This window comes from Lycium barbarum, chromosome 4 (assembly GCF_019175385.1).
Source record: "Lycium barbarum isolate Lr01 chromosome 4, ASM1917538v2, whole genome shotgun sequence".
NCBI classification, from domain to species: Eukaryota; Viridiplantae; Streptophyta; class Magnoliopsida; order Solanales; family Solanaceae; genus Lycium; species Lycium barbarum.
This window is the reverse complement of record NC_083340.1, coordinates 47,457,438-47,484,852: the sequence shown is the minus strand read 5'-3', so window position 1 is coordinate 47,484,852 and position 27,415 is coordinate 47,457,438. Positions and strand designations below refer to the sequence as shown.

Below are 27,415 nucleotides of genomic sequence, written 5' to 3'. Positions count from 1 at the left end.
TTGAGCAATTGAAAAGGGCTATGGTGAATGCTCCAGATCTAGCCCTGCCAGATTTCAAGGTTCCATTCATTATTGAAGTGGATGCAAGTGGACTGGGTGTAGGAGTCGTGCTAATGCAACAAGATAGGGCTATTGCTTTTATGAGCCAAGCTCTTAGCCCAAAACATCTTGGTCTGTCGACATATGAAAAGGAGCTCATAGCCCTCCTTTTAGCGGTCGAAAAATGGAGGCACTACCTCCAGTCAAGTCATTTTATCATACGCATAGACCACTTTAGTTTGAAGTTTCTTAAGGATCAACGTGTGACCGCTTCATTACAGCACAAAGGAATTACAAAGTTAATGGGTCTTAGCTATGAGATTCATTACAGGAAAGGGAAGGAAAATGTGGTGGCTGATGCTTTATCGCGACAAATGGAGAACAATAAAGGGAAGGATGAGGAAGCTAAGTGTTTGGGCATATCAGTGATACAACCCAAGTGGATACAAGAAGTAATTGAGAGCTATAATGAAGATCAGGAGGCTCAAGATCTTATTATCAAGCTTAGCATTGATCCAAAGGCACTGCCAGATTTATCGATCCAAAATGGATTAATCAGATTTCAAAGCAGAGTTTGGATTGGAAACCATGGTGGCCTAAGGACCAAATTGGTACGGGATATGCATACTTCAGCGTGGGGAGGACATTCTGGAATACATGCTACATATCAAAGGATCAAATCCATTTTCTACTGGCCTAATATGATCAACGATGTGAAAGAAGTGGTCCGGGTGTGTAAAACTTGCCAGAGGAACAAAAAAGAAAGTGTGGCTTACCCGGGATTACTACAACCCTTAGCAATTCCTAACAAGGCTTGGGAACATATCTCCATGGATTTCATTGAGGGCTTGCCAAAATCACAAGGGAAAAAATATGATTTGGGTAGTGGTTGATCGATACACCAAGTATGGCCATTTCTTGGCCATAGCTCATCCCTATACGGCGAGTCAATTGGCTCAGTTCTTCCTGGATAACATTGTTAAATTACATGGAGTGCCATGTTCAATTGTTTCTGATCGTGATCCTATTTTTGTTAGTCTATTTTGGCAGGAACTTTTCAAAGCATTGCAAGTGCAGCTGAAACTTAGCTCTTCATATCACCCACAAACCGATGGACTAACGGAGAGGTTGAATCGTTGTCTCGAGGTTTATCTAAGGTGTATGACGAGCCATAAACCCAAGGAGTGGTGCAAATGGTTGCCATTAGCCGAATTTTGGTACAACACCAACTTTCAATCAGCAATTGGTATGACCCCTTTCAAGGCACTGTACGGTTATGACCCTCCTCAGCCGACATTCGAATTGGTGGCTCAAACCAAGTTGGAGTCAGTAGACCAACTGCTGCAGGAAAGGCAACTGATAAGCAAACAGTTAAAAGAGAATTTAATCAAAGCCCAGAATAGAATGAAGCAGTATGCAGATAGATAGCAAGAGAAGTGAACGAACCTTTGAAATAGGGCTTGGTGTTCATTAAGCTTCAACCATACAGACAAACCTCAGTAGCAGTAAGGAAGAACCTGAAGCTAGCATCGCGATTTTTCGGGCCCTATCCGATTGTGAGAAAAATTGGGTTTGTGGCATATGAATTACAATTCCCTACGGGGTCGAGAATTCATCCAATCTTTCATGTTTCGCAACTTAAGAAAAAGCTGGGACCCAATGATTTTCCGATCAAAGAACCGCCATTGACGACCCCTGATGGACAGATGATAGCTGAACCAGCGACCATTCTGGATAGGCGCATGGTGAAGAGAAACAACAAGGTAGTGGCTCAAGTCCTCGTTCAATGGACGAACTTACCTCCGAAAGAAACAACTTGGAAAGATTACTCTTTCCTCAAATCTCAGTTTCCCGAGTTTGATCTTTAAATGACAGGACTCTTTGAAGGGAAAGGGAATATTGCGAAAAGGAAAAAAACAATTGGAAATTATTAATGACTTAGCAAATCTTTAAGTTCTGGTTATTTACAGTTGAGTCTTGTGAGTCTTTTATTAATAGTTTATGTATTTAGTATGTTGAGTCTTTTAATCAAAGGACAGGTGTCCCCATTTAGCCGTTTAAGGTAGTACAATGCTGTGTAATTCTAATTGGTTGCCAGCTGGCTGTAGCTACAATATTAATAGAGCTATCTATAATGAATATTGCATCTTGAAATGAAATCTAGTCTTCTTTTATTATTTTCCTCTTTTGTATTGTTTTCAGTAGCTGCTTACGCTACAGTATTAAAGTTGGCTTACCAAAATCTAACTTCGAGCCCGAAAGTCAGATTTAGAACTTTAGTACAGTAAATGATTTGACTGTATAGTCAAAATGATCGAATGTTTTTTTTCCTAATCTGTTGTGAATGAATGTGACTAACTACTTGTGGTTATGCTCTCCAACATAGCTAGATAGCATCAGATTAGTTGAATATGAAGATTACTTCAGAAAGCTATTGACCAAAAAAAGAAACTCATAATTAGAAGTAAGGTTTGAAGTTAAGCTCCACATAGCCTAACTTGAAACCTGAATGTTTGAAGTTGGCAATGTCATCAAAACTTCACAATACCCCGCTTACATGATTGCTAGCATGTTTAAAAGTATTTTACAATATCTTTTTTGATGAATAATCGTCACTTGTATTACTTTTAAAGCACCAATGAGGTACATTTTTTAATACGCCAATAAGGTATATGGTATTACAAAGAAGAAACGCATACGCTTAGGTAAACAGTATATACTACAAAAGAAGCACCAAAATGGATTCCTTAAGCATTGGCAGATGCGGCTTTATTTTATCAAAGTTCTTCCGAGCCTGATGATGAGGAACATAAATTTATATGTAAAAGTCATTCAAATTGAAACAAAGAGTAAATATGACCAAATTATACTAAGAACCATGAAGATTCCCATAGAGCTGAAATTCTAAATTTACCGCTGCCCTTCAGTATTATTTATGTCTTCACTTTGCTATTTACAATTCACCGAGAGCGGAGGAGCAACAGCGTAGGTCTAAAATATGCTAACACTGAGTATATTTTAAACAGTACACCACAAGCGGCTACCTGAAGCCATTCTTACTTATTTGCAACTAAAGGAAAAGTAATTGGAATGATTTAGCATAATATCAATGAGGACAATTATCATTGTAGATCTCTTGTGCGTGTGCCAGTGTTCTCTTATTCTTTCTTTTGTTCCTTATTGAATTTGAACTCATAATGACAAATATTTATTATTCACTTATTTATTTCGTGTTAAGGACACCATTGTCTCGTTTTACAAATGGAAGCTAGTTCTGACAATACTCTATTAAACTACAACAACATACCCAGTGTGATCCCATAAATGGGGTCTGGGGAATACTCTCTAATAACTAAGTACTATATTATGACACTATAGCTCCTCTTAGCTCTCTCCCCCTTGAAGCTGACATAACAACAAAGTTCAAGAATAAGTAGCACAAAGGATTTCACTGATTCAGATTCTTACATGCCAATTCCATGGTTTGGATGAGGTAGGAGTTATGGCTCCATTTGGGCATGCTTATAGGTAAAGATTCTCTTTTCTTTTCTTTTGAGAACCGTGGAACTGTAGTAACAGTGAGTTGGTGACGACAAATATTGAGCTCATAGCCATTAACCCTCCTGTCAAGGGGTGGAAAAAAAAAAGTAATAGCCGTTAAGTATCTTTTACAATTTGTAGCCACGGTTAAATGTTTATCAAGGTTGAATTTTCTCCAAAATCACCAACATAGATGAAGAAAGGAACCATGGTGGGATAACCCTCTTAAGAAATGTACATAAATTGGCTATATTCTCCAGAGGATAGTCATCAAGACGCCAGATAAGTGATTGATAGGCAACAAGGATTCTTAAATCCTTTAGACAGAGCAGAACAAGCATTATGGATGTTATTTTACCTGAAAGAGATGGTGTCATTGCAAAATCAAAATTTGGAAGTAGTACTCCAGCTGCAATGGGAATGGCAACAAAATTATATGCAACTGCCCAAGACAAATTTTGATGAACTTTTGCCATTGTTGCCCGTGCAAGATCAAGAGCTTCCGGCACCTGCCAAAAAGTTAGGAAGCATTGCCAATTACAAGATATCCAAAATGAATTTGCATTTTTGTCAGCAGGAAGGCACGTCACCATTTTTTCAACAGAATAAATTCACAAGCAATTTGTATTCAATATTTGTGTAATCATCCCATAGAAATTGCTGATATACACACAGTAGTAGGTACAGTCTGCTTTCACTCGCCTGAACCTAACAAGAGCTTCTTGACAGTAATCCTCAAAACTATGGAGTGAAATAAGTTAACGTGTGCTGTATGTTATTCTCTGTGTTATGATATTCAGTAGCTTTTTACAAATAAAGTCCATCTTTTTTTTTTCTTGATAAGGGAAATTTTGAATTCATCTTCTCATGACCATTCAATGAAAAGAAAAGCAGAAACCAGGCACAGGAGGATAATGACGGGATAATTGTATCTTCTTATATGACACAGTACACGTTTCAACTTATTAAAGAAAAAAATGAATTGGTACAAGTTACACTATTTTTGTGGTCAACATTAATATGTGAAGGGATGATTGAATATTTGTTTGAATAAAAAATGTAAACCTCTTTGTGATGACATGCAACAATTTTGTCTTGGATGAATGTGATGACATGGAACATGTACCTGTGAAAGTCTATTCCCAAGGAGTATAATGGATGCTGCATTTGAGGCAGCAGTTTCCTGTCCTTCAACTTGCAAAGCAATCCCCACATCAGCAAGAGCAAGAGAAGGTGCATCATTAATGCCATCACCAACCTTCAAGTATGAAGTTTCAGTTAGAGAGCCATGCATAGCATCTGAGATTTAGCAAATCACATGCTCATACAGTGACTTAAAAAGTCATACTCGTTGGGAGATAAATAGAATAGAAGAGCCCCAAAGAAAAAAAAGGAAATATGACAACACTTGCAAAAAAAGGAAATATGACAACACTTGCTAGAGGGGCAAAATAGGACAGCTCAATTACAAGATGATGCGTGCCACGGAGAAGCAGTTTCCTTAAAATGGTCGTGTAATTGTAGAAGTCAATTTTATGCATTATATAAACCAGAGTTTTCTGGAAGAAAGGTAGCCGCCAATTGCACCTGGTGTTATGGACAAGATAACTTCTATATATTGAGGGACAAGTTATATCAGGTTTTAGGATAAATGTATCTACCACGACACAATTGCACACCGTATTATGGACAAGATAAATTCAATATGGTTGAGGGACAAGTAGAATATATTAGGTTTTCAAAATATAAATGGAATTACCATGGCGACGTGGTGGCCTGAAGCTTGAAGACCTGAAATGGCAGCAGATTTCTGCTGGGGTGTTAAGGATGCATTGACAAATTTGTCTTTTATGCCAACTGTCTTTGCTACGGTTGCAACTGCCTCTTCCCTGTCTCCCGATAACAGTACTGTTTCAATTCCCTTATGCTGAAGCCTTCAATTGGTAAGAATTAAAAGGAAAAATATGAGAAAACTAAACAAGAATGAAATTGAGATGTTTTACGAGAGGATGATAGAAGAAAAGAAAAGGGATGAGCAACAGACAAGTGGTGGAACACATTCTTGTGATGCTCTACATTGAATCCATTCGAATTGAAATCTGATGGAAATATCTGAAAAATCTTACGATCTAAGTTCCAATCAATAACATGTTCATAGAAATCTGTAGTCTGTAAAACCGCAAGAGGCAAGTCGATTTAAAGATATATGTAACTTCTTCGACAGGCTGAAGACTGGATGATAGCCTCAAATTCCCACTTCATGATAACTTCTTTAAAATAGAAGAATTAAGAAGCTAATAACCTACCACACATTAAAGATGGGTAACACATTTTATGCAGCTAAGAGAAAAAACAGGAGTGTGGTCATGGGGGAGACTAATGATGATTGTAACTTCTAAGATGCATCTAAATTTACATTTGAAATTATCTCCAAGATTACCTTCTTATTGTGGACTCAGCATCCTCACGTAATCTATCAGATATCGCAATGGCCCCAATCACACCCTCTCCCTCCCGACCAATGTATACAACTGTTGTTGAATGGTTAGATGATTGAATATCCTTCAATGATTTATGCATCACAGATTGCTCAAGAGTCATCAAATTAGATAGGTCTGCTTTTTGCTGGAAACGTTCTTGAACCCATTTCAGCTTTCCAATTGCGACCAAGAGCCCATTTACTTCTGCCATGGTTCCAGAGCCAGGTTCAGCCAATTGCCCACTTGTGACCGGGATACTCAAATTTAATGATTCTGCTTTGCTTATAATAGCATGAGCAATGGGGTGTGATGCGGTTTTCTCTACTGCAGCGGCTAGTTGAAGAATCTCTAATTCCTCATGGCCCAATGACACGATAGCAGAGACAGCAGGTTTTCCTTCAGTCAGAGTTCCTGTCTGAGAGTTACAGGCAGAGACCAAATTTGTAATCCAAATAAATCACTATAGATCTTTTGATTTTAGCTGTGGAAGTAAAAGTTGCAACTAAGTACTACTAAACACCTTGTCCAGCATAACATGATCCACACTGGCCAAGCGTTCCAGTACATCTCCTCCTCTGATAAGAAGTCCTTGTCTTGCTCCTGTTTAATTTCAGAATATAATTACAAGCTTAGTAATTTGACAATCTATAAGGTTATGTCATGAAAACTGAAAAGACTGCCTATTAAACTAAACCACCTTCGCAACAGCAAAATGCAGCTATTAAGGGATACACTAATTTTCAGCACTTACTCGCTCTCTCATTGGAGAGCTTCCATTCCACAGTACCTTGACTCATCTTTAGACCAAACTTTGTTCAGAGTGTTCGAGATGTACTATTTCAAAGATGAACCTGAGCATCAAGCATCCTCCTTGCATAACATTCTCAAGGTAGACTCCTAGTTTCCAAATATTCACGAAAAGTTCTTGTTTTCTGTTGTTACAACTTACATGAGACTCCCTCTAGTTCAATTTATGTGAACCTATGACTTGCCATGGAGTTTAAGAAAGAAGAAAAGGAAGACTTTTGAAACTTGTGGTCTTAAACATGCCATAACATTTGTGTAGCTATACGATTTTTGAAACTTGTCATTTTAAGCATGCCATAACATTTGTGTGGCTATAAAAGCTTCCCATTAATGGCTAAATGGGAAGTTTAAGTTAAATTGTTTCCAACTTTAGAAAGGAGTCAATTCTTTTTGGAACGGACTAAAAACGAAATGGGGGCACATAAATTGGAACAAAGAGAGTATATATCTAGGAAGAAAGCTAGAAAAGTTTCTGGAATTGCTTGTATTATTGTTATTCTGATATCCAAGGAGCCTACTTTTCTGCTTGTTGGTTGGAACATCTAAATCTCCTCTAGCAGTTTAGTTTATGAAGCAAGACATGCATCACGAAGAGTGCTCTCGTGAGGAAAAGGAATGTCAAAAGAAGATAAGGAATGTTATGTCCTCAATTGCTGCATAGGAGGGAGAATGGAGGAAATAACGTGAACTACAGCAAAAATATTTAAATCTCATTATGTACCTAGTGAGGTTCCAACCAGAATTGCAGTTGGTGTGGCAAGGCCTAAAGCACAAGGGCAGGAGACAACCTGTCCAAAATCAAAGCGAATAATATTGTTAATCCAAAACACAACACCATTTAAGGACATTTATAAGTGGAGGATCATATGCTCGAACTTTCAAGTCCCACAACAAGCTAGGCATCAGAATAACAAGACTAGGTGAGTTGACCACAGTAAGCTTGGACAAGTGGTATGACCATTTTTTTGCCCCCTGATAATGTAGGTTATCAAGTGGTATCACAATTATTACAAATTGTTTGCTCTCAATACACAAAGAGCACAAACTTCTGTCTGTAGGCAGGCAATTATTGTGCTTTTTACCTATAATGATACCGTATTTATGAAACAACAGCATCAAAAAGCTGCCTTCTGCAGTAATCCGATATATTACACATCTTATGTTTTAAACTCTACAATTTGATTTCTTTTTTCCTTTTTTGTTCAATAAACTTTACAACGTGGTTTCTACTTTGGGTCATCTGATAAAGCTTCTGCTAAAGTGAATTGCTCCTACAATTTCTTCTCCCTAAAGTAATAGGCCAAAATCTTCCATTACCAGTTATATCCTAAGAACCAATGGAGAAGCACAGAGGTGGGCAGCAGACAAAGCATAAAGATCGGACAAGCTAAACTGCAACAACTCCCAATGCTATTGGCTGACATTTTTAACCTCCGATAAATTAGCAGCCTCTAACAAGAACTGACAAAATAGTGATTGACTATAGTTTGTCTAAGTAAAGATAGAAGGGAAATGGAGAAGCAATTTAAATTAGTTAGAAAGGCATCGATATGAAATGGCTCATCAGTTCACCATGACGCACCAATACATCTACAGCAAGCTTCAGGCTCAGAAGCAAAGGATCTCCTTCTGGTCCGGCAATATCATTCAATAGAACATCTGGGAAGATATGCGACCCAACATAATACCTATATAACGAGCAATAAGTATCAAACAACAGAAAATCATAAGTAATTACTCATTAAACTGAGATACATGCAGTACCAGACCATGCTAATAAATTTATCAAATCATTGTTGGAGACTTAAAAGTAACCAAATAAGAGTATCAAGGATTCATTTCTGCTACTACCAAATTGTTGCAGAATCATCAATTATCTATATTTTGGTGCTTATATTAAAGCTCATAAAATGTGCTGTTCTAGGGTTGCTCTATCAGATGATGCCCTAGAGCAGGGGCGGATTTACCTTGGTGGAAGCAGTGTCATCCCACACCGCTTCATAGGAATTTTTTATTATATATATATATATATATATATATATATAATATGCAAAATAAAAAAGAATCGTAAAGAACGAGAAATGACACCGCTTGTCACAAGTTCAATCTTGGTTCCTCTAGTTAGGCGCACGATATTGCTAACGGAGGTTAGCAGTTCGAACCTCAATAGCATGTTTTCTGTGCCAAAAAAGTTTGAGCAATACAAGTCCTTACTGATTAAAACTTAATATGCCAGGTAGGATTGATCCAATGACGTTCTTTCTTGTAAGGAGAAACTAAACCACATTCACTGTTGAAGACATACATTTTTTTTTTTTTGGTTAGTTGAATTTTAATAAAATCATTTAGTGGTTATCCAATTGATATTTTAATTTGTAATTCAGTTTAAATTTCAATGAAGAGACTTTTTTCTAAAGCACCTTGCGACCCTTCAAAACCAAGTTCAACATCTCAATGTATCTAACTTGGAGGAATGGGCCGGCCAGTCGAACTACTATCGACAAAGATGTATGTAGAACTTTTTCTAGTGAGACTAATATGACATTTTAGCATATGAAAACTCGTCGAGGAAAGTTGTAGTTCTGTACTTGTTTTTTTAAAAAAAAAAACAGTAAATAAATAAGATGGCGGTACTGTATTGTTTTTGTTTATTTCTTTAATAGAAAAGGGCCAAAATAGCCCTTATTTTTTATTTTTTTTGTTTATTTCTTTAATAGAAAAGGGCCAAAATTGCCCTTATTCTATACGCCTAGGAATACTTTTGCGGCCGTTGGTACTTGGGCATTCTCTTGTCCTCGGCGCCTTGCCGTTACAGAAGTGGCACAAATTCGCCGTTATATTTATTTTGAGAATCACATTTGCCCTTAATTTTCAAATTCAGCTAACAGAATCTTTTAAAAGTGAAAAATCCAAAAATGCTTATGGAAAAGGGAAAAACTGTTCTATCCGGTATAGTTCAGCAGAAATTTTGGCCCTTTTCAGTTCTCTCATCTACTCCTTTTTCTTTCCATTTTCTTTTTCTTTTCCTTTATCTTTTTTCTTTACCGTCTTTCTTTCAGCTAAATTCAATTGAAAAGAAGCTCTGTTTTGGGGGTTTTAAAGGTTGAAGGATGGTTTAAGGGCATCTAGGGGATCGCTTTACCTATGTTATCGGACTCTTCAAAAATATCGACGGGTGCATGTCGGATCCTCCAAAAGTAGTGTATTTTTTGGAGGATCCGACACGGGTGCGGCAGCATTTTTGGAGAGTCCAAGCAACTTAGCGCTTTACGATGGAGATGAAGGTGGTTATTGATGATGGTGTAAGGATTTGAAGGTTCACATGGTGTTATGTTAATGGAATCAGTGGTGCTTTAAATGGACAGACGCAACTGGTGTTTTCTGAGGAAGAAGGTGACGGTGAGATCAATGGTTTTATGGTAATGGAAAAAATAAAGAAAAACAGTGGTGACTCTTGACGGAGGTGAGTTACGACTTACGATGGTGCTAGGCAACTCATATAGTGATTTGTGCCGTGTATTTCTATAATTTTGTGAAGAATATTGATTTTCCTAGGGACACTTTTATGGTTATTGGACTGAAAAGAGGTGGAAGTAGACGGTTTCAAGAGGTGGAGTAATGGTGAAAGGAACGTGATTTCATGGTGGTGCTATGGTGGAGATCGGTGGTTATGGCCGGTGGCTTTACATGGAAGAAAGAGGTGGTGGTGACGAACTGAGTTTTTGTGAGATCAATCGTTGAGGTGAGTTTTTGTGAGATCAATCGTTGAGGTTTTCTATTTTGTGAGTGAATTCGTGCTCAGGTTCTGGTAGACAAATTGCCCCTGAACTACACGGGATAGAACACTTTTGCCCTTTTCAGTAAGTATTATTTTTCATTTTTGTTTAAGATTCCGCTAGCTGAATTTGAATATAACGCCAAATGTGATTCTCAATAAAATTTAAGAGCAAATTTGTGCCACTTTTGTAACAGTGAGGAGAAAAAAGGCCCAACTATTAACGAAGGGCAAAAGTGTCCCTAGGCGTATAGTTCAGGGGCAATTTTGGCCCCTTTGTGTTTCTTTAAATATCAACACCTCTTACGAGATATCTTGCGCATGCCACTGCCCTAGGCCTAGAGGTCTCGAGAATCAGCGGATATTATTGCATATGGAAAGGAGCGGGAGGAAATGGTTGATGAAGATTGCTCTCTATGCCACGTGTTTACCACAAGGATGGAATGCATGTAATTTCAAAAACACGAAATACCTAGTCCGTGAACATTGTGGCTGAGATTAAGTCAAGAGCTTCAAGTTTTAGAGCTGCAAATATCTTCTTTTTTTATAAGGTAAGGTAAATTTCATTAATAGGGAACCTTAGAGCTACAAATCTCTTCATTTTAGTTAAGAACTTAGTTTGGTTTTCCTCAAACTGTTTCTAGGGGAACCTGAGTGAGGGATCCCTGTAAATGCTGTAGCGCCAAGTCTCAAGGAAATAATATGCTACTTAATTTCAAAAACACGAAATACCTAGTCCGTGAACATTGTGGCTGAGATTAAGTCAAGAGCTTCAAGTTTTAGAGCTGCAAATATCTTCTTTTTTTATAAGGTAAGGTAAATTTCATTAATAGGGTACCTTAGAGCTACAAATCTCTTCATTTTAGTTAAGAACTTAGTTTGGTTTTCCTCAAACTGTTTCTAGGGGAACCTGAGTGAGGGATCCCTGTAAATGCTGTAGCGCCAAGTCTCAAGGAAATAATATGCTACTTACAGAAATATAAAGGAATATCAAGAACTCCATTTTCCAATCAGATACTCCCTGTCTCATTTGTCTCACTTTACGTGGCACACTTTCCTTTTTATTCTGTCCTAAAAAAATGTCGCATTTCTATATTTAGAAACAATTTAACTTTATTAGATGATTTACAGCCACACAATTATCTAAAGCTTCTTTTGGACCACAAATTTCAAAAGTCTTACTTTCTTTCTTAAACTCCGTGCCTAGTCAAATGGTGCCCACATAAATTGGGAGGGGAGTAGCAATTTATTCACTAATATACTATTCCAACACAAATGTTTGTCTTTTAGGGATATGATAAACACCATCCTCAAGCCCCTCTAATCAAGCACGACAGTGGTTTTTCCTAGTCTCGAACTCCCAACCTCATCGTTGAGGTTGAAGGTCCTCACCACTAGACTCTCCCACCTTGTCTTCAAACAAAAAATTGGAGATCCCAGAGGATAACTGTGCTAAGGAATAGTTGAGTGAACTAGGTGTCTGAATTTAGTCTGACTAGACTTGATCCAGACGTGACTGAATTCCAGGAGGTAGATTGAAGTGAACAGGGTACGCTACTTTTGGGAGTGCTCCAAGTGCACCTTGTAATATAAAGTACATGCAATCAGATGCAATTATAGCTCATAGGAATGGTCGAACATAGATTTATAATATAGCAGCTTGTGAGCTGGTGAGGAGGAAAACAAGGCCTCAAGAAGTAGGTTTATGAACAATATGTGAACTGTGACTTATTAGTCGGCCCAAACACCATTAACATCATCCATGAAAAGTCACTGAGCACCATTATTCCGTTCATTTCAGAGACTAGGTAGTATTTGTTTAGATATTCTAACTCTTCTTACAGTTTGTTCATGTGTACCTGTTGATTTGGTATTAATGATTAAGATTGAGATGTTGATTTGATATTGATGATTAAGATTGATAGCTTAATTTTAGGAATATATTGTATTAATGTAATTGATTAGGAATTGATTGTGTAATATTGTCTTTCCTTATTTAGTCTTAGAACTCATGTATAAGTACCCATTCTTATGGGTTGTATAATTATTCAGAAATACAAGAAGCCTTTTCTTCTTGCTAAAAATCTTCATGGTATCAAAGCCATTGCTGCCTTTTTGAGGTGAGTTTTCTCCCTCGTAGCACTAGGGTTCCATGTTTTATCAAAGAGGTCGAGCTTTTCTCTCTCTTTGTGGCTGTCCACACAAAAAACTCCTCCCATTCAGTTCGTTTCTGGATTATTTTTCTCTGTTGGGGTCGCTGGAATATTCTGAGCCTATCCCTACCAGTTTTGATTTTTTCCGATCACCGGAATTAGGATTCCGGTGTGACAGCCAAATTTCCGGCGATTTTTTTTTGGAATTTTTTTTTCCAGGTCTCGGGTCATAAGCCTATTCTGACCCTTCCTATCCATGTTCTAAAGTTGCTCTTTTCAGATTCTAAATTTTGTTTGGGTTATTATATGTTAAAATTATGGGTGACACAAAAATGGTAGATAATATGGGTGACACTACTTCTGGAGAGACTTTGTCTCAGGATGAAGTTCAACATCTTCGCCGTCTTCTGAACAAACTTGACTTTTCTAGTGTTGCTAGCCCCAATTATGTGCAGTCAGGTATTGCTTTTAATGCTCAGCTTAATTGTTGGATTATTGATTCTGGTGCGAATAGACACATGACAGACTCTTCTAAAGGGCTTCAAAATTACTCTCCTAGTCCCAAAGGGGATTATGTCAGAATAGCCAATGGCTCCCTAACCCCGGTCTCTGGAACAGGTTTAATCGTTTGTACTCCTGATATTACCTTATCATCCATTCTCTGATTTTCCTATTAACCTATTATCTGTTAGCGCTATCACCAAAGAACTAAATTGTAGTGTCAGATTCTTTCCTGATTATAGTGTTTTTCAAGACCTTCATACAGGGAAGAAGATTGGCAGTGGTAGATTGCATGATGGCTTATATTTGATCAATGAAACTCAAGACTCTGGTCAGGCCTTTTTTGTAGGAAATAAGGATGTCAACAGAGAAATAATACAGTGGCATAGACGGTTGGGGCACCCATCTTTTTTGCTTTAAAAAAGTTATACCCTAGTTTATTTTCTAGAACTGAGTTCGAATCTTTGTCTTGTGATGAATGTGAATATGCCAAGCACACTAAAAACTCTTATCCTCTGAGTGACAATAAAAGCACAATTCCCTATTCAACTATTCATTCTGATGTCTGGGGTCCTACTCAAACACTTTCTTGGTCTGGTAGTCGATTTGTTATTTTATTTTTTTGATGGTTTGTTAATTTTATCGATTGTTGCACTAGAATGACATGGGTATATCTGTTAAAAGCCAAAAGTGAAGTTTTCTCCTGTTTTCAGTCATTTCATAAGATGATTTGTACTTAGTTTGAGGCTAAGATAAAGATATTTCGAACTGACAATGACACAGAATACATGGATAAAACTTTTGAAGCTTACTTGGAGTCTTTTGAGATAATCCATCAAACTAGTTGTCGTTATACTAGTGCACAAAATGGGGTTGCTGAAAGAAAAAATAGGCATTTGTTAGAAGTAGCAAGATCCCTTTTGTTTACCATGAATCTGCCGAAGCCTTACTGGGGGGATGCCATTCTAGTAGTTGCCTATCTAATCAATAGAATGCCACTTAAAACTCTCAATTTTCAGATTCCTTTAGAAGCTTTAAAGGTTAAAAATGACTATCTTGTTTCTTCAAAGATATTTGGGTGTGTTTGTTTTGTTCACACTAGGAACTCTGGGAAACTTGAACCTAGAGTTGTTAAATGTGTCTTTATTGAGTATTCTCCAACACAGAAAGGGTACAAATGTTATCACCCTCCTTCTAGGAGATTCTTTGTCAATATGGATGTTACCTTTCGGGAATCTGAGCCCTATTTCAGTATTACACCATCACCTCTGCAGGGGGAGAATTATAAGGAAGAAGAGATGGTTTTTCCTAATTCCATTGTTGAAACTACTGCCACAAAGGAAAGGGAAATTGGAGAGAAATCAAGGGGAGACTATTGGGCGTTTGGACAGGCCTAATTTGATAACTTACTCAAGAAGAAATAGAGCAGAAGAAGCCATCATGCAACCTGCCGAAGCCGAACCTTCTTCTTCTGGTAAGTTATCTATGCTTCCTAATGAGTTAGATTCGCCTAGCTCACAGGAAAGGAGTCAGATCTTGCACTAAACATCCTTCATCCAACTTTGTTTACTATAATTCTTTGTCGCCCTCCTATAGAGCCTTTGGCTTGTCTATTTCTTCTGTGTCTATTCCCCAGAATTGGAGGGAAGCTTTTGCATATTCTAAATGGAAGCAAGCTATGATGTAAGAAATGAAGGCCTTATCAAAGAATAAGACTTGGGAACTTGTCGCATCACCGCCAGACAAGAAGTTGGTTGGTTGCAATGGGTCTTCACTGTAAAACATAAAGCTGATGGTTCCATTGAAAGGTTCAAAGCAAGATTGGTGGCTAAAGGATTCACTTAGACTTATGGAGTGGATTATCAAGAGACATTTGCTCCTGATGCAAAAATGAGCACTATTAGAATTCGTCTACCTTGTGCAGCTAATCTTGACTTGACTGGGACTTACAACAGTTTGATGTGAAGAAAGCATTTCTTCATGGAGACTTAGAAGAAGAGGTGTACATGGCGATTCCTCCTGGTTTTGGTACTAAACAAAGTCAAGTCAAGGTATGCAGACTGAAGAAAGCCTTGTACGGATTGAAGCAACCTTGTACGGATTGAAGCAATCTCCTAGAGCTTGATTTGACAGATTCTATAAAGCAATGATCACCTTTGGTTACCAACAAAGTAATGTGGATCACACCCTCTTATAAGACATCAAAAGGACTCTTCTCATAGTTTCTGTTGATGACATAGTAATGACAAGAGATGACAAAGAGGAGATGACCCGAATGAAAAAGTTGTTGGCTCAGGAATTTGAGATCAAGGATCTAGGAAAATTACAGTACTTCTTGGGAATTGAAGTTGCTAGATCAAAAAGAGGAATCTTTATTTCTCAAAGATGGTATATTTTGGATCTCTTGAATAGACCGAACATAGCCTATTCAGTCAACCTGGTGAGTCGGTTTATGCATGATCCTCGAGATCCTCATATGCAAGTTGCCTTTCACATTTTGTGGTATCTAAAGTCTGCTCCAGGAAAAGGTCTACTTTACTCCAGGCATGGTCACCTCCAAATAAAAGCCCTTTACAGATGCAGATTGGGCTGGATCACTAGATGACAGAAGGTCTACATCCTGTTACTGTACACTTGTAGGAGGAAACTTGGTCACTTGGAGAAGCAAAAAGCAAAGTTTAGTTGCTAGATCAAGTGCGGAGGCAGAATACAGAGCTATGGCCCAGGGTGTCTTGTAAACTTTTGTGGTTACAAAAGATGAAAAAAGTAAACTTTCCTTGTATTGTGACAACAAGGCTGCGATCAGTATTGCTAGAAATCCAGTCCAGCATGACCGAACAAAGCATGTTGAAATTGATCGACACTTCATCAAAGAAAAAGTCACGGGTGGTGTCTTGAGTTTGTTCCATGTATCATCGGAAAAACAACTAGCTGATGTGTTTACCAAAGGCCTCAACAAACGAACTTTTCATACACTGGTTTGCAAGTTGGGCATGTGCGACATCTTTGCACCAACTTGAGGGGGAGTGTTGATTTGGTATTAATAATTAAGATTGAGATGTTGATTTGATATTGATGATTAAGATTGATAGGTTAATTTTAGGAATATATTGTATTAATGTAATTGATTAGGAATTGATTGTGTAATATTGTCTTTTCTTATTTAGTCTTAGAACTCATGTATAAGTACCCATTCTTATGAGTTGTATAATTATTCAGAAATATAAGAAGCCTTTTCTTCTTGCTAAAAATCTGCAATACCTATCCTTTGTCTATTTATATCTAATTAGCAACAAGAGCAGTCAACTGTTTCTTAAACATATTTGTGGTAAATAAGAGTAAACTTGGTACCAGAACCCAAATGTTGCAGCTGATAATGTCATCACACTGTAAACAAATGGCCCCGCAATTGTATCTGCTAGTCGCTGAATTGGTGCTTCACGGCCTTGAGCATCCTCAACCTGCAAGATTATAAATTTATGTAGAAGCTCATAAATGCCTATGTTTTTACGCATCAACATTAGAGGGTGGTGGCCCCACACATATCTGCTAATTCTAGTTTAGGAGCAGTAGCCACTTTGTGTCAAAAGATGGGTGCACACTTCTGTCTAACCGCTCATATCAGACCATATTAGCCACGAGGTCAAACCCTAGGTGAGGTGAAATCACCTAGAATCATTTTACTTTGATCCAAACTACATGCATTGATGATCCCGCAAATCCTCTAATTTCAGGCCCGAGCAGTCAAGCACTACTAAATTGCTCAAAGAAAAAGTGAAAAACTAATGAACTATATTCCCATGGTTGAAACAATTCCTGTTTGGCACCTTTGGAGGATGTTAGAAGTAAAGTGATAATTTATTAGAATGCTACAGTTAGTGTCAAGTGTTAGTATCAAGTCAGTCTCTCATTAATTAAATGTTAATTGTATCACCCTTATCATAAGTGTCTTCTATTCCATCTCATCAAGTTGTAAGTACGCTTCTCTTTTCATTATTTTCTCACATGGTTAAAGACCTCTACGATCTTTTTGGTGGAGACTTAGTAACTTCCGCCAACTGACAGGCAGCCTTATATTGTTTATCTAACCAAGTTTTCTATCTTTGTAGAATTATTATCTTTCTTTCTTATGATGACTGTTCTAGCTGTACCAATCTTCTTTTCAGTAACGATACCAGTAGCACAGTGCTAGTTTGAGTTTTTTCATTATGGTGACACTGCGCCTCTTTCTGGTGACTGTACGGAGATACTACGCCACTTCATGGTGATTATTACTCTAGTGACGCTGCGACTTCTATTAATACCATTCTAGCGGCTCCATGCCTTTTCTAGGTGAATGTTCAGTGGCACTGCACCTCTTTTTTCTTTTTAAGGTTCTTAGCACTGAACTCATAGCGGCAGTGCACCTCTTTTTGATAACCATTTCGACAAGACAACCTTTCTCCAACAGTCCGACCATTATTTTGACAACTTTTGAACTTCTCCGACGAGATTCTAGCAACCAAAAATTTTCTCCCAGGATTTCAGTTGCAAATTTTTTCCAGTGAGATTCAAGTTGTCAAAGGATAATATTTACTTGATGAAATTCAGACACTACAGGATTCGACCACTACGCTCAATGAAAAACCACCAGAATTTAGCTTAGAAGACAGTTCAAATAAATTTTCAGATGTTGTGATTTTTTTTATTTATTTTTTTTTGAAACAGTTAACATAGATGTTGTGATCAATTTTGTACTCTCAAGTTTTATGTCATTACCTCAAGAAAATAGTAGTTTTAATCTTTTTCTAAAACCGTTGTGTATGGGCCACTTGCATGCACCTTTACTAATTCCATGGAGTACCTGCTATCTCCCATCACTAGATACTAGGTAACTCTGTCCCTGAGGCTAGGATTGATGGGAAAAAGCATCTAGTGTTTTTTTTTCCTACAATGGATAGTAGCTGTAATAGCCTACTAAAGAAACATCCCTACGGTATCTGTTTTCCCTCCTCAAGGTTCTAAATATCTAAATGCTAGAAAATGTTCCAAGCAGCCAAATTACTTGGAAGGGGAAAACATCACTAAGAAACAGTGTACTGACCATGTTAACAATCTTGGAAATTGTTGAGTTGGAACCAGTGGAAGAGGCCTCAATCCTCAAAGGGCTGTCCTGAAACATAACAACAGGGACTTCAATGTAAAATAATAGAAACCGAAATGTAATTCCAGTCTTTCAAAAAAATCTTGTTCTACTATCATAAGGTGTTCATCAACCAACATCTCCATCAGCATAAGTGGCACAAATCTAAAACAATCAAACCACAAAGGCATAAATCTAATGAACCATCGCCCTTTTTATGGTTAATACATTTGAATCTGATGAAGGGGAGCCTTGGAGCGACGGTAAAGTTATCTCCGTGTGATCTATAGGTCACGGGTTTGAGCCGTAGGAGCAGCCACTAATTCTTGCATTAGGTTAAGCTGATTACATCACACCCCTTGGGGTGTGGCCCTTCCCCAGACCCAGCTAGCGCAGAATGCTATGTGCACCAGGCTGCCCTTTTTTTTTTCCTTTTTTTTTACATTTGAATCTAATGCCTCACCAGTATTAGAATGGATATAAGTTGGTATATAGCCTGTTCCTATGTTAACAACAATAAGAATAACTATTCATTCTAAAAGGCCATCAAACCTCATTTTGTTACAGATGGCACAGCGGGACAGTAAACTACTCCCTCCGGTTCAAAAATAAGTGTCCACTTAGCCTTTTTATTTTTGGTTCAAAATAAGTGTCCACTTACATAATCAAGAAGGAATAATCTTTATTTTTCCAGATTTGCCCCTATTTACTCAAGGCAATAAATAGGCAAGAATCTTACTCCATTAAGTAAGGGTAGTTTAGTCAAAATACCTATTTTATCTAGGAGTTAGTGTATTCTTATTTTATTTTTTTGTGATAAGGTTGGAGTTAGTGTATTCTTATAGGAGTTAGTGTTTTCTTAAGGGGTGTGAAAAAGGATAAGTGGACACTTATTTTGAACCGCAGGGAGTAGTTTACATCAGATAGCTGCAAATAGCATATCTATACACGTAATATCTTGGCACCATGTCGGAACAGAGCTGAATGGACGTAGAGGATTCACATAGCTGAACCCAAACTAGATTGGGATTATCATATTTGATTGATTTATTGAATCCTGAAACCACCATACCCAGTTTATTGTACCAGCTGAGACAGGCACACCCTTCTCCTTAAATACCGGAAGAGACTCTCCCGTAAGCATAGATTCATCCACAACACTTCGACCTGCAACGACTCTTCCCTGCAAAGGCAATTTAATTATCATTGGAAATGTATGATGTTGTATGTCCACTGAACAAACAGGAGAAAACAAGTATTTTAAACAGAACTCGACATCCTTGAACAGACATTTGTATTCCTTCTGAAGATTGAAACAGGAGTCAACTAATGATAATTAGTTGCTTTTAAACAGGACAAATTTCTCAATTTGTCCAAAATTACCTATTCAATTTTAGGGAAAACTTTTAAAAAAAAAAAAATCATCGTATTCCATTTGTTTTTAAGATAAGGACCAAAAAGCGCCAAAGCAAGAAAATGTGCTAGAAACCACCGTTAAAATGTACTGAGGTAATAACTTTTTCCTTGTCTAGTGATTCCATATTTTGTTCGTAGAAGTTGATGGCCTTAATTTACATTAGCATCTTAAATGCTTGGACCAATGAAATCCAAGGGAATTAGTATATATGTATTCTATTCTGCTTCAATGAATATCTTCATACATTCGTCCTTGGGCTAAACTCCTGAAAGAAAAGTACTCATGCAAAATTTGACTTACATCTACAGGTATAGTTTCTCCAGGCAAAACGAGCAAAGAATCACCAACTCGAATATCATCAGTTGGAACCTCAATACATATTGCATCAGAACCGACAACATCAGTCGAGGAACCACTGCCGGAGGAAGTAATTACAAGTCTAGATTGAGTAGATATAAGCGACTGCCAAAAGAGCCACATCAATATTTTGTAAGAAAAAGGAGTAACAAAGTATAGAAGCTTCTCCAATCATGAATACAATGGGATAAATAAAGTAAGGTACAATACAAACTTTGATTTATTTAATTCTTCAGCACTTCATTAGCGAACTCTGGGGATATTGTCTGAACAGTAAAATGTATTCTATTTCATTTAGATCAAAAAATAAAAAAAAGTAGCATTGTGTAGCCTTTATTTATTGTGTTCAACAAAGTAAGAAAATATAGCCCAAAAATAACCTTAGATTACTCTTTGCTATGAGCAATATTAGGTAGCATAAGTCTTAAATGTTCAGAATATTAAACATATAGATGTGTGTAAGTAAACGCTGCCCTCAGAAAAGAGAGATCAGATCTTTTATGCAACTACTAAAACTAGATCATCCGTAGCCCACTTCATACATACCTTTTACACGCTCTAAAAATATTTTTTTTCTTTAAATAAAAGATCAAACTCCAAAAGTATAACTGCTAATAACCAATAGTAGCTCTCTGGAAAAGCGAACTCTTTAAGGCATCAATAAAACAAGAGAAAGTTTGATAGCGGCACGGTTCAGTTTTTCTTATAAGGTAAAAGTTATAGCGGGCGTGGTTCATTTCCATCTCAAATATGTTAACTAGTGTGTGCATAGAATTCAAAGTCTGAGGACTTATTGGAAAAACAAAACATTCATAATAGTTGGATTTCATTCTATCAAGGAAAACATAATGGTCAGTAACAAGATTAAATAAGTGGTTTAGCATATTAGTCTTATGAATGGTTATAACATATTCATTGATGAAACTGTATCAGAGAACTCCATTATCTAAAGCAACTGGTATTAATTTTCCAACCTTTAAAAATAGTCAAATATTGAGCAGTCTTATAAGCCCATATTTTGGTCCATTTTCTTAATACAATGGAAACAACTTACTAATAGCTCATTCATGTCACTAGATGCTTTCAGCCTTGCCCTTTCCTCCAAGGAACGCCCTAGTAATACAAACCCAAGAAGCATGACCTGCATACTAAAATCAATATTTCTGAATGAGAAAATTCATCGCCTAAAGGGACAAACAGTTTAATTGGAAAATAGCTACAAATGGGAACCACATTGTGAAAGTTAATGATTGCTAGATGGAGAATGATTATATATTTATGGAATTTCACCAAATTCAGCCATTGCAAGAGGAGAATGGATTCACTGGTTAGCGAGACATTCCAAAATAACTTCAGACAGGTCAAGAAAAACCGATTAATGATTTAGAGTAGAGGACCAGGTGAAACCCTGATGACGTTATTTGAATTTTGCTAAGAACCCTGATGACATTAATTGAATTTTGCTAGGACTTCAGACAGAAATATTTTGAAGCTTGAGGTTCTTTAATGTTAAGAAAAGATCTCAGAGCCCAATAAGGCTCAATCATCTGTGGCACCACCTCGACAACCTACTACATTGAACTTTGTGGAACGAAAGACCTTCTCAGCTAAGAGCCGAATTTAGAATTCATAAACAAATATGAAAAGAGAAATTCGTTGTTAAAGACTACAATCCGCTGACTGTCCTAAATAGCAGAAAGCAGGAGTACATATTAGCAGGCAAATGAAAACAACACGGACAGAAAAAAAGGAAAGAAAATCTAAGCACTTCCAAGGTAGTAGAGAGGAAAGTAAGAAAAGACAAACCGGCTCATCGAAAAATGATGCTCCCCATTGAAGATCAGGGTTAAGTAGTGAGACCTAAGAAAGAGAAGAAGCTGTCAGCATATCAGTCTTAACTCAAGAAAGTAGAGTTTCTAATATGTAACAAAAAAGAGGCATTGAAATCATAAATTAAGAGCTGCTAGCAAGATAAAGGGCACAACTTTAATTGATTCTTACAGAACTAATTGCAAAAGCAGCAATCGATCCAAAGCCAACAAGAGAGTTCATATTTGGTGATCCCTTTGCAAACGCCCGAAGACCATCAAAGAGCAGGTCTGTAACATAATTTATTCGGCCATTAATGAACTAGGATGATAAAGACCCTACATAGTTCCTATCTACAGAACTTCCTATAAATGACGCTAGCATTGAAAGAAAAGCAAAGGCAGCCCAGTGCACTAAGCTCCCACTATGCCTGAGGTAGGGGGAAGGGCCCGCCCATATTTTCATTTGAATTCTTGACATGACACTATTAACCTGCGAACTGAAAAGGGATTCTCATCTGCTCATAAGAACTTTAAGATATCGACTCTCTTCAAAGACTTAATCGCAGAGATAACAGTCAAAATTGGACATCAAATTCAATCACACTATCATATACCCATTTGATTTAGTCAACTTCCACAATTAACTAAATAAAGTAATAAAGAACTTAAACAAATAAGAAAACAGAAAAAGATAAATAAAGTAGAAAGTAGCTGCCAATTAAGAAAGAACGAGAATAGAATCAACAAGTAATGACTAACCTCGTCCAGGTCCAAACAAAGCCCCTATTGCCAATCCAGCCTTGACATAAGAATTGTGCAGTACATCCAACATTGGACCTGTACCAATGTAGGTCAACTAGTCTGATTTATCCAGAACAGAAAATTTCATCAAAGACTGGCTATTTAGCTTTTGATACATATATTTCCAAGCAGAATTAGATATAGGGCCCGTTTGGCCATGGATAACTTTCACTTTTTTTTGCGGAATTTTATTCTGGCGTCATGTTTGGCATAGAATTGTTATAAATTTCCGGGATTCAACTAGAAGTTGAATTCCGGAATTCGAAAAAACTCCAAATTCGTGTTTTCACATTTTTCACTCCAAATCACTCGCAAAAATTCAACTTTTTTCCAAATACTCTTTTTTTTTTTTTACCGTGAATATGAATGCCAAGAGAGTGGAAAATATGAGTAGCATGAGTTCCACAGCATAAAGCAACTAAAGTCGAAGCAAAAGCCACTCGATTTCGACTGTGAACAAGCAATGCTTCCTTTTTCTTCACTGTTTCCTTCCACTTGTTCACCTTCGCTTCCACTCCTAACCCTGACGACCTTTTGCTCGTCGGGAAACCGCATTCCGTTAACCTCTTAGCCAACTCTTCAGCCGTTAAACCGCTCTCCGGTTTCAACTTAACCGCAGCTGTTTCCGTCAACATGTTGACTACAGCTGAGTCGACGCGCTCGTCGGTTGATAAGATCGACTTGACCCGTGAGACACACGCGCCGCACATCATCCCGCTCACATCCAGTAGCGCGGTCGTTGTCGATTCGTCTTTCTTCAACTGCTCAGTTGTGTTCGCCTTTGCGAATACGGCATTGCGACGCAGCAGTAGCTGACTACTACTACTAGTACGGCGTCGTTCATTGCCGTTGATGCGGCGTCGTTGGTGAAGGAAGGTGGAAGTGAGGTTGTGATCGTGTGAGATGGAGAATCGGAGGAGATTCGCCGTCATTGTTTGTTTCTCTCCGGTGAAATGAAAGATGGATATCAGAAAATAGAGAAATAAAACTAAAATTTAAAAGGAAGTAGTGGCACAGGTTGAATATTCAACTCATACAATGACACGTCGACTTGGATTCTTCCTACTTCAAATGAATAAAACGTGTGATCCTAATTTACTTTTATTTATTTTTAGAGATAATGGTGAACAACGAAACTCCCGTCACTTTTATACTTCTTCTATTCACGTAGCAAAAGAGAAAAGTTGATAGTTTACGTAGTGTTATACCCCGTATATTTATACGATAAATTATCCGCAAGCAAATCGACTCAAGTTAAAGACGGGATTATTTTCGGGCACGAAGTAGAAATCTTTAATTTCCGGTTTCTATTAGAACATGAATTGCTTATAAATTTTACTTAGTGTATAAATATTAATGGATATTAGGGATTAATTAACCATGATTAGATTATTAAGTGGGGATTAAAAATTAATTATTCACTAATTAGGCACTAGTGGTCGTGTAGGCCCCACCAAGACATGTGGTCAAATTTGATGGGCTCAAGCCATGAGTGGGACATGTGTCCAACTAGTAGGCATGATATTTAAGTCAAATTGATGACTAAGGAACTCATTTATCATCTTTCAAACTTGAGAAAAACTTAGAGTTAGAGAGAGGGGCTCTCAAGCTTAGAGAGAGAGAAGTTCCCGGAGCCACTATTCACGGCGGCGCCACTGTTCACGGCGCCACTATTCATGGTGGCGCACTGTTCACGCGCACTGTTCATGCCGCCACTGTTCACGGCCAAGAGGAGAAAAATCCAACCCCATTTCTAGCCTTCCCAAAAATAATTCCTTGGTGTTAACTCACTATTTGGAGGTCCCTAAGTAGCGTGGAAGCATTATTGGAGCGATCAAACCATCCATTTTTGTAAATCGCAAACCCTAACTTTCTTGTGGAGTAAAGAACAAAGGTAAGAATTTCTATTGTTTTATGGGCTATAAATGTTTTATGCATATTGTGGTATGTTAATATGGATGAAATTGGTGAAATGTTGTATGTTGGAAGTGGGTTGTGTGCTTGGGGAGCTAGCCGTGTAAATGGGTGTGCGATTGGGTTAATGAATAAAAATTTTGTAGCATGTTTGATTGTTGTAGAGTGGAGAAGAGAATAAAAATCATCAATATATGTGTATGTGTGTAGTGTGGCCGTGTATAGCCCCAATGTTTGGCAAAGGATAAATCAATATCGCTTAGTGTTTTAGTTGTCGTCGTTATGAATTCTAGTTTGGAAATGAGAGTTTAATGTCCCAAATTAATATGGTGAATGTTGCGGACTGATTTGGAGAATTTTGTGAAATTAATGCAATCTTTATATTTATGAGAATTATATCGTTATAGTGTGGATTGATGATACAAATCATGACTTAAAAATGAGGAATGTGGTAAAGGGGCTGCTCTCGATTTTTGGGGCTGTTTTCGGCCCAATTTGGAGAAATTGTTGGATCGTTGGAAATATTATGTGAATTGCTTAGAATGTTCTTGAATGTTGTTAGTATGGGTTTGGGTTAGTATTTGAATGTATAGGCGTTGATGTTGGCTTGAAGGTAAGCCGTTGAATTGAATATTTAGAAAGTTGTCGAATGATGAAAAAGAGAGTATTAATGTAATATTGTCTTTCGGATTGGTTATTGGAGTTGCTAGGTTGGTTATTGTGGTTGTTGTTGTTGATTTTGAGCGAGTTAAATTCTCGGGTTGGCCTATTTACAGGGGAAATGCTGCCGAATTTTCTGTAGAATTTAATGTTAGTTTGGAATGAATGGCTTAAGTGCCTATGTTTAATATTGGATATTCGTTGGCATATTTGTAGACCTTGGGGAGCCCGAGGCGTAGATTGGGATTTACTTTAGATTGGCTATCTTGGAGTGCGTACGAGGTATGTAAAGCGCAACCCTTCTTTCTTTTGGCATGCCTTAGTTTTCAATAGGCTAGATTATAAGCCTTGAGGAAAATTCTAAGATTCGAAATCCGAGCATGTTATGACCCTTATGTATCCCTTGGCACTCTTATGTATGATTTGATGAAATATGAACCATTATGTCTTTGAAATAATCGCTTTCCGAACTTTGCATAAAAAGATTTCACTTTAAGGAATTTCGAAATTTTTTTGAACGCCATATCTTTCACAGAAAGGCTCGGATTGCTTTGATATGTTCGTAGAAGTTTGTATGGCGTATGATAAGTATGTTTTCCATAGGCGGGCCCGGCTCGGGTCAATACCCGTCCGTGGGTCCCGCGACTTTCCTTTATGTAATTCGGACGACTTTTGAAAGAATTTGGTATGATTATCATTTCGAATTTCAAGTATGGTCATTTACTTATATTTGAGTCTATGATAATGATTTTATGCATATGGTTACTCATGACTCTGCTCGTGCGTTCTGTTATATCTTTCGCCGGTTCCCGGGCCGGTTCTGTTATCGTGCGCACTTTGATATACTCCGGAGTTATGCTGTGTTTATGGTTCACCGAGCTACTCGCAAAAGAGGGTCGGGTTCCACCTATATTTGGTGCTATGCTGTGTATGACGTTATGTTGTGATATGTGACGGGGATACGGAGATTTGAAACATTCTGGTGTTATGCTGTGTTATGGCGCCATTGACGGGCGGGCGACCATATTCTTCTGTACCCTACGCATGACTTACATATTTTTGAAAGTAAACAAATTTTGATATGTTGGATTTATACTTATGTTCTGTACTACTATTTCATTTATGCCTCAGATTTGTTTCTGTATTTTCTGCTTTGCATACTCAGTACATATTTCGTACTGACCCCCTTTCTTCGGGGGGCTGCGTTTCATGCCCGCAGGTACAGACGCACAGTTTGGTGATCTACCCATTTAGGACACCCTCTTCTGCTGTTTGGAGTGCTCTTCTCATTTCAGAGCACACATTTTGGTATATATATTCGTTTGCTATGTATATATGTATTTGTTCAGGGGCACGGCGGGGCCCTGTCCCGCCATATGATTTGGTTTGTCTGTTTAGAGGTCTGTAGACGTATTTGTGGGTGTGTGTGCCTACTTCTGTACGGATGTGTTTGCATGACTCTATTCGTTATGACAGCCTTGTCGGCTCGCACATGTATATGTTGTTCTGTTGGCCCTGTGTGGCCTTTGTTGGTATTTGCTGTGTACAGGGTTATTTTGGATAGTCCGAAAAACAAAGGAAACTCTGCCGAAATTTTCTTTGAAAATCTCATAAATATGAAACACCGCCTTGTCGGCTTCTGTTATATGCCTGGATGGGTTTGATATAATCTGAGGCAGTGTTTGATATTTGTGTTGGTATAAGTTATCTGTTTGCCACTCGGATTTGTGATTGTGTTCGGGTGCCCAATTCGGGCACTAGTCACGGCCCACGGGGTTGGGTCGTGACACCTAGTTACTTTGAAATATGTTTTAATATATAAATGATGGTAAATTAGATAGGAAAAGGAAACATGTGATAATTAGAGCGTGAAACTTGTGAATAATTAATAGTTGAGAGGTACCCCTCCACATAAAAAAAGAGTTCATTTAGCTTTTTTTTTAGATCAAAAAAAGAATTCACTTAGGAAATCAAGAAAAAATTAAACTTATTTTTTCATATTTGCTCCTATTAAGTGTTATATGATCAAATTTCAATA

General features: G+C 37.7%; 1 protein-coding gene and 1 long non-coding RNA gene across 5 annotated transcripts; one reads left to right on the top strand and one right to left on the bottom strand.

Moving 5' to 3' along the window:
• Positions 1-874: 874 nt before the first annotated feature.
• On the bottom strand, positions 875-23,962 carry LOC132635991 (copper-transporting ATPase PAA2, chloroplastic). 4 transcript variants are annotated; one of them, XR_009580889.1, is made up of 18 exons: positions 23,159-23,962; positions 22,762-22,839; positions 22,193-22,290; positions 21,998-22,068; positions 21,246-21,339; positions 20,135-20,296; positions 19,490-19,600; positions 18,379-18,447; positions 16,647-16,756; positions 8,449-8,554; positions 7,588-7,654; positions 6,580-6,659; positions 6,020-6,474; positions 5,339-5,513; positions 4,706-4,837; positions 3,938-4,088; positions 3,508-3,662; positions 875-1,377 (listed from the first exon to the last, which is right to left on the bottom strand). XR_009580889.1 is itself a non-coding variant. In XM_060352613.1 (17 exons), exons 1-17 carry the CDS (start codon positions 23,733-23,735, stop codon positions 3,562-3,564), a joined length of 2,637 nt encoding a protein of 878 aa, XP_060208596.1. In that variant the 5' UTR covers positions 23,736-23,961; the 3' UTR covers positions 3,235-3,561. The 4 variants fall into 4 exon arrangements, 2 of the variants coding, with proteins under 2 accessions (XP_060208596.1, XP_060208597.1); XR_009580887.1 differs by lacking the exon at positions 875-1,377 and adding an exon at positions 2,757-2,833; XM_060352613.1 differs by lacking the exon at positions 875-1,377 and having other exon boundaries at positions 3,235-3,662; positions 23,159-23,961.
• A 422-nt stretch (positions 23,963-24,384) lies between these two features.
• LOC132638417 (uncharacterized) lies at positions 24,385-27,024 on the top strand. The gene is made up of 3 exons (XR_009581721.1): positions 24,385-24,697; positions 25,594-25,659; positions 26,597-27,024. It is a non-coding gene; the product is annotated as an uncharacterized LOC132638417 (long non-coding RNA).
• The last annotated feature ends 391 nt before the right edge of the window (positions 27,025-27,415 follow it).

Excerpts from the sequence above, each read along its gene's own strand:
- LOC132635991 (XM_060352613.1), bottom strand. The coding sequence starts at position 23,735 with ATGACGGCGAATCTCCTCCGATTCTCCATCTCACACGATCACAACCTC. Across the intron at positions 18,448-19,489 it reads CAGCTGGTACAATAAACTGG|GACAGCCCTTTGAGGATTGA; the intron begins GTATGGTGGTTT and ends GTTATGTTTCAG. Across the intron at positions 7,655-8,448 it reads AGCTTGCTGTAGATGTATTG|GTTGTCTCCTGCCCTTGTGC; the intron begins GTGCGTCATGGT and ends GATTTTGGACAG.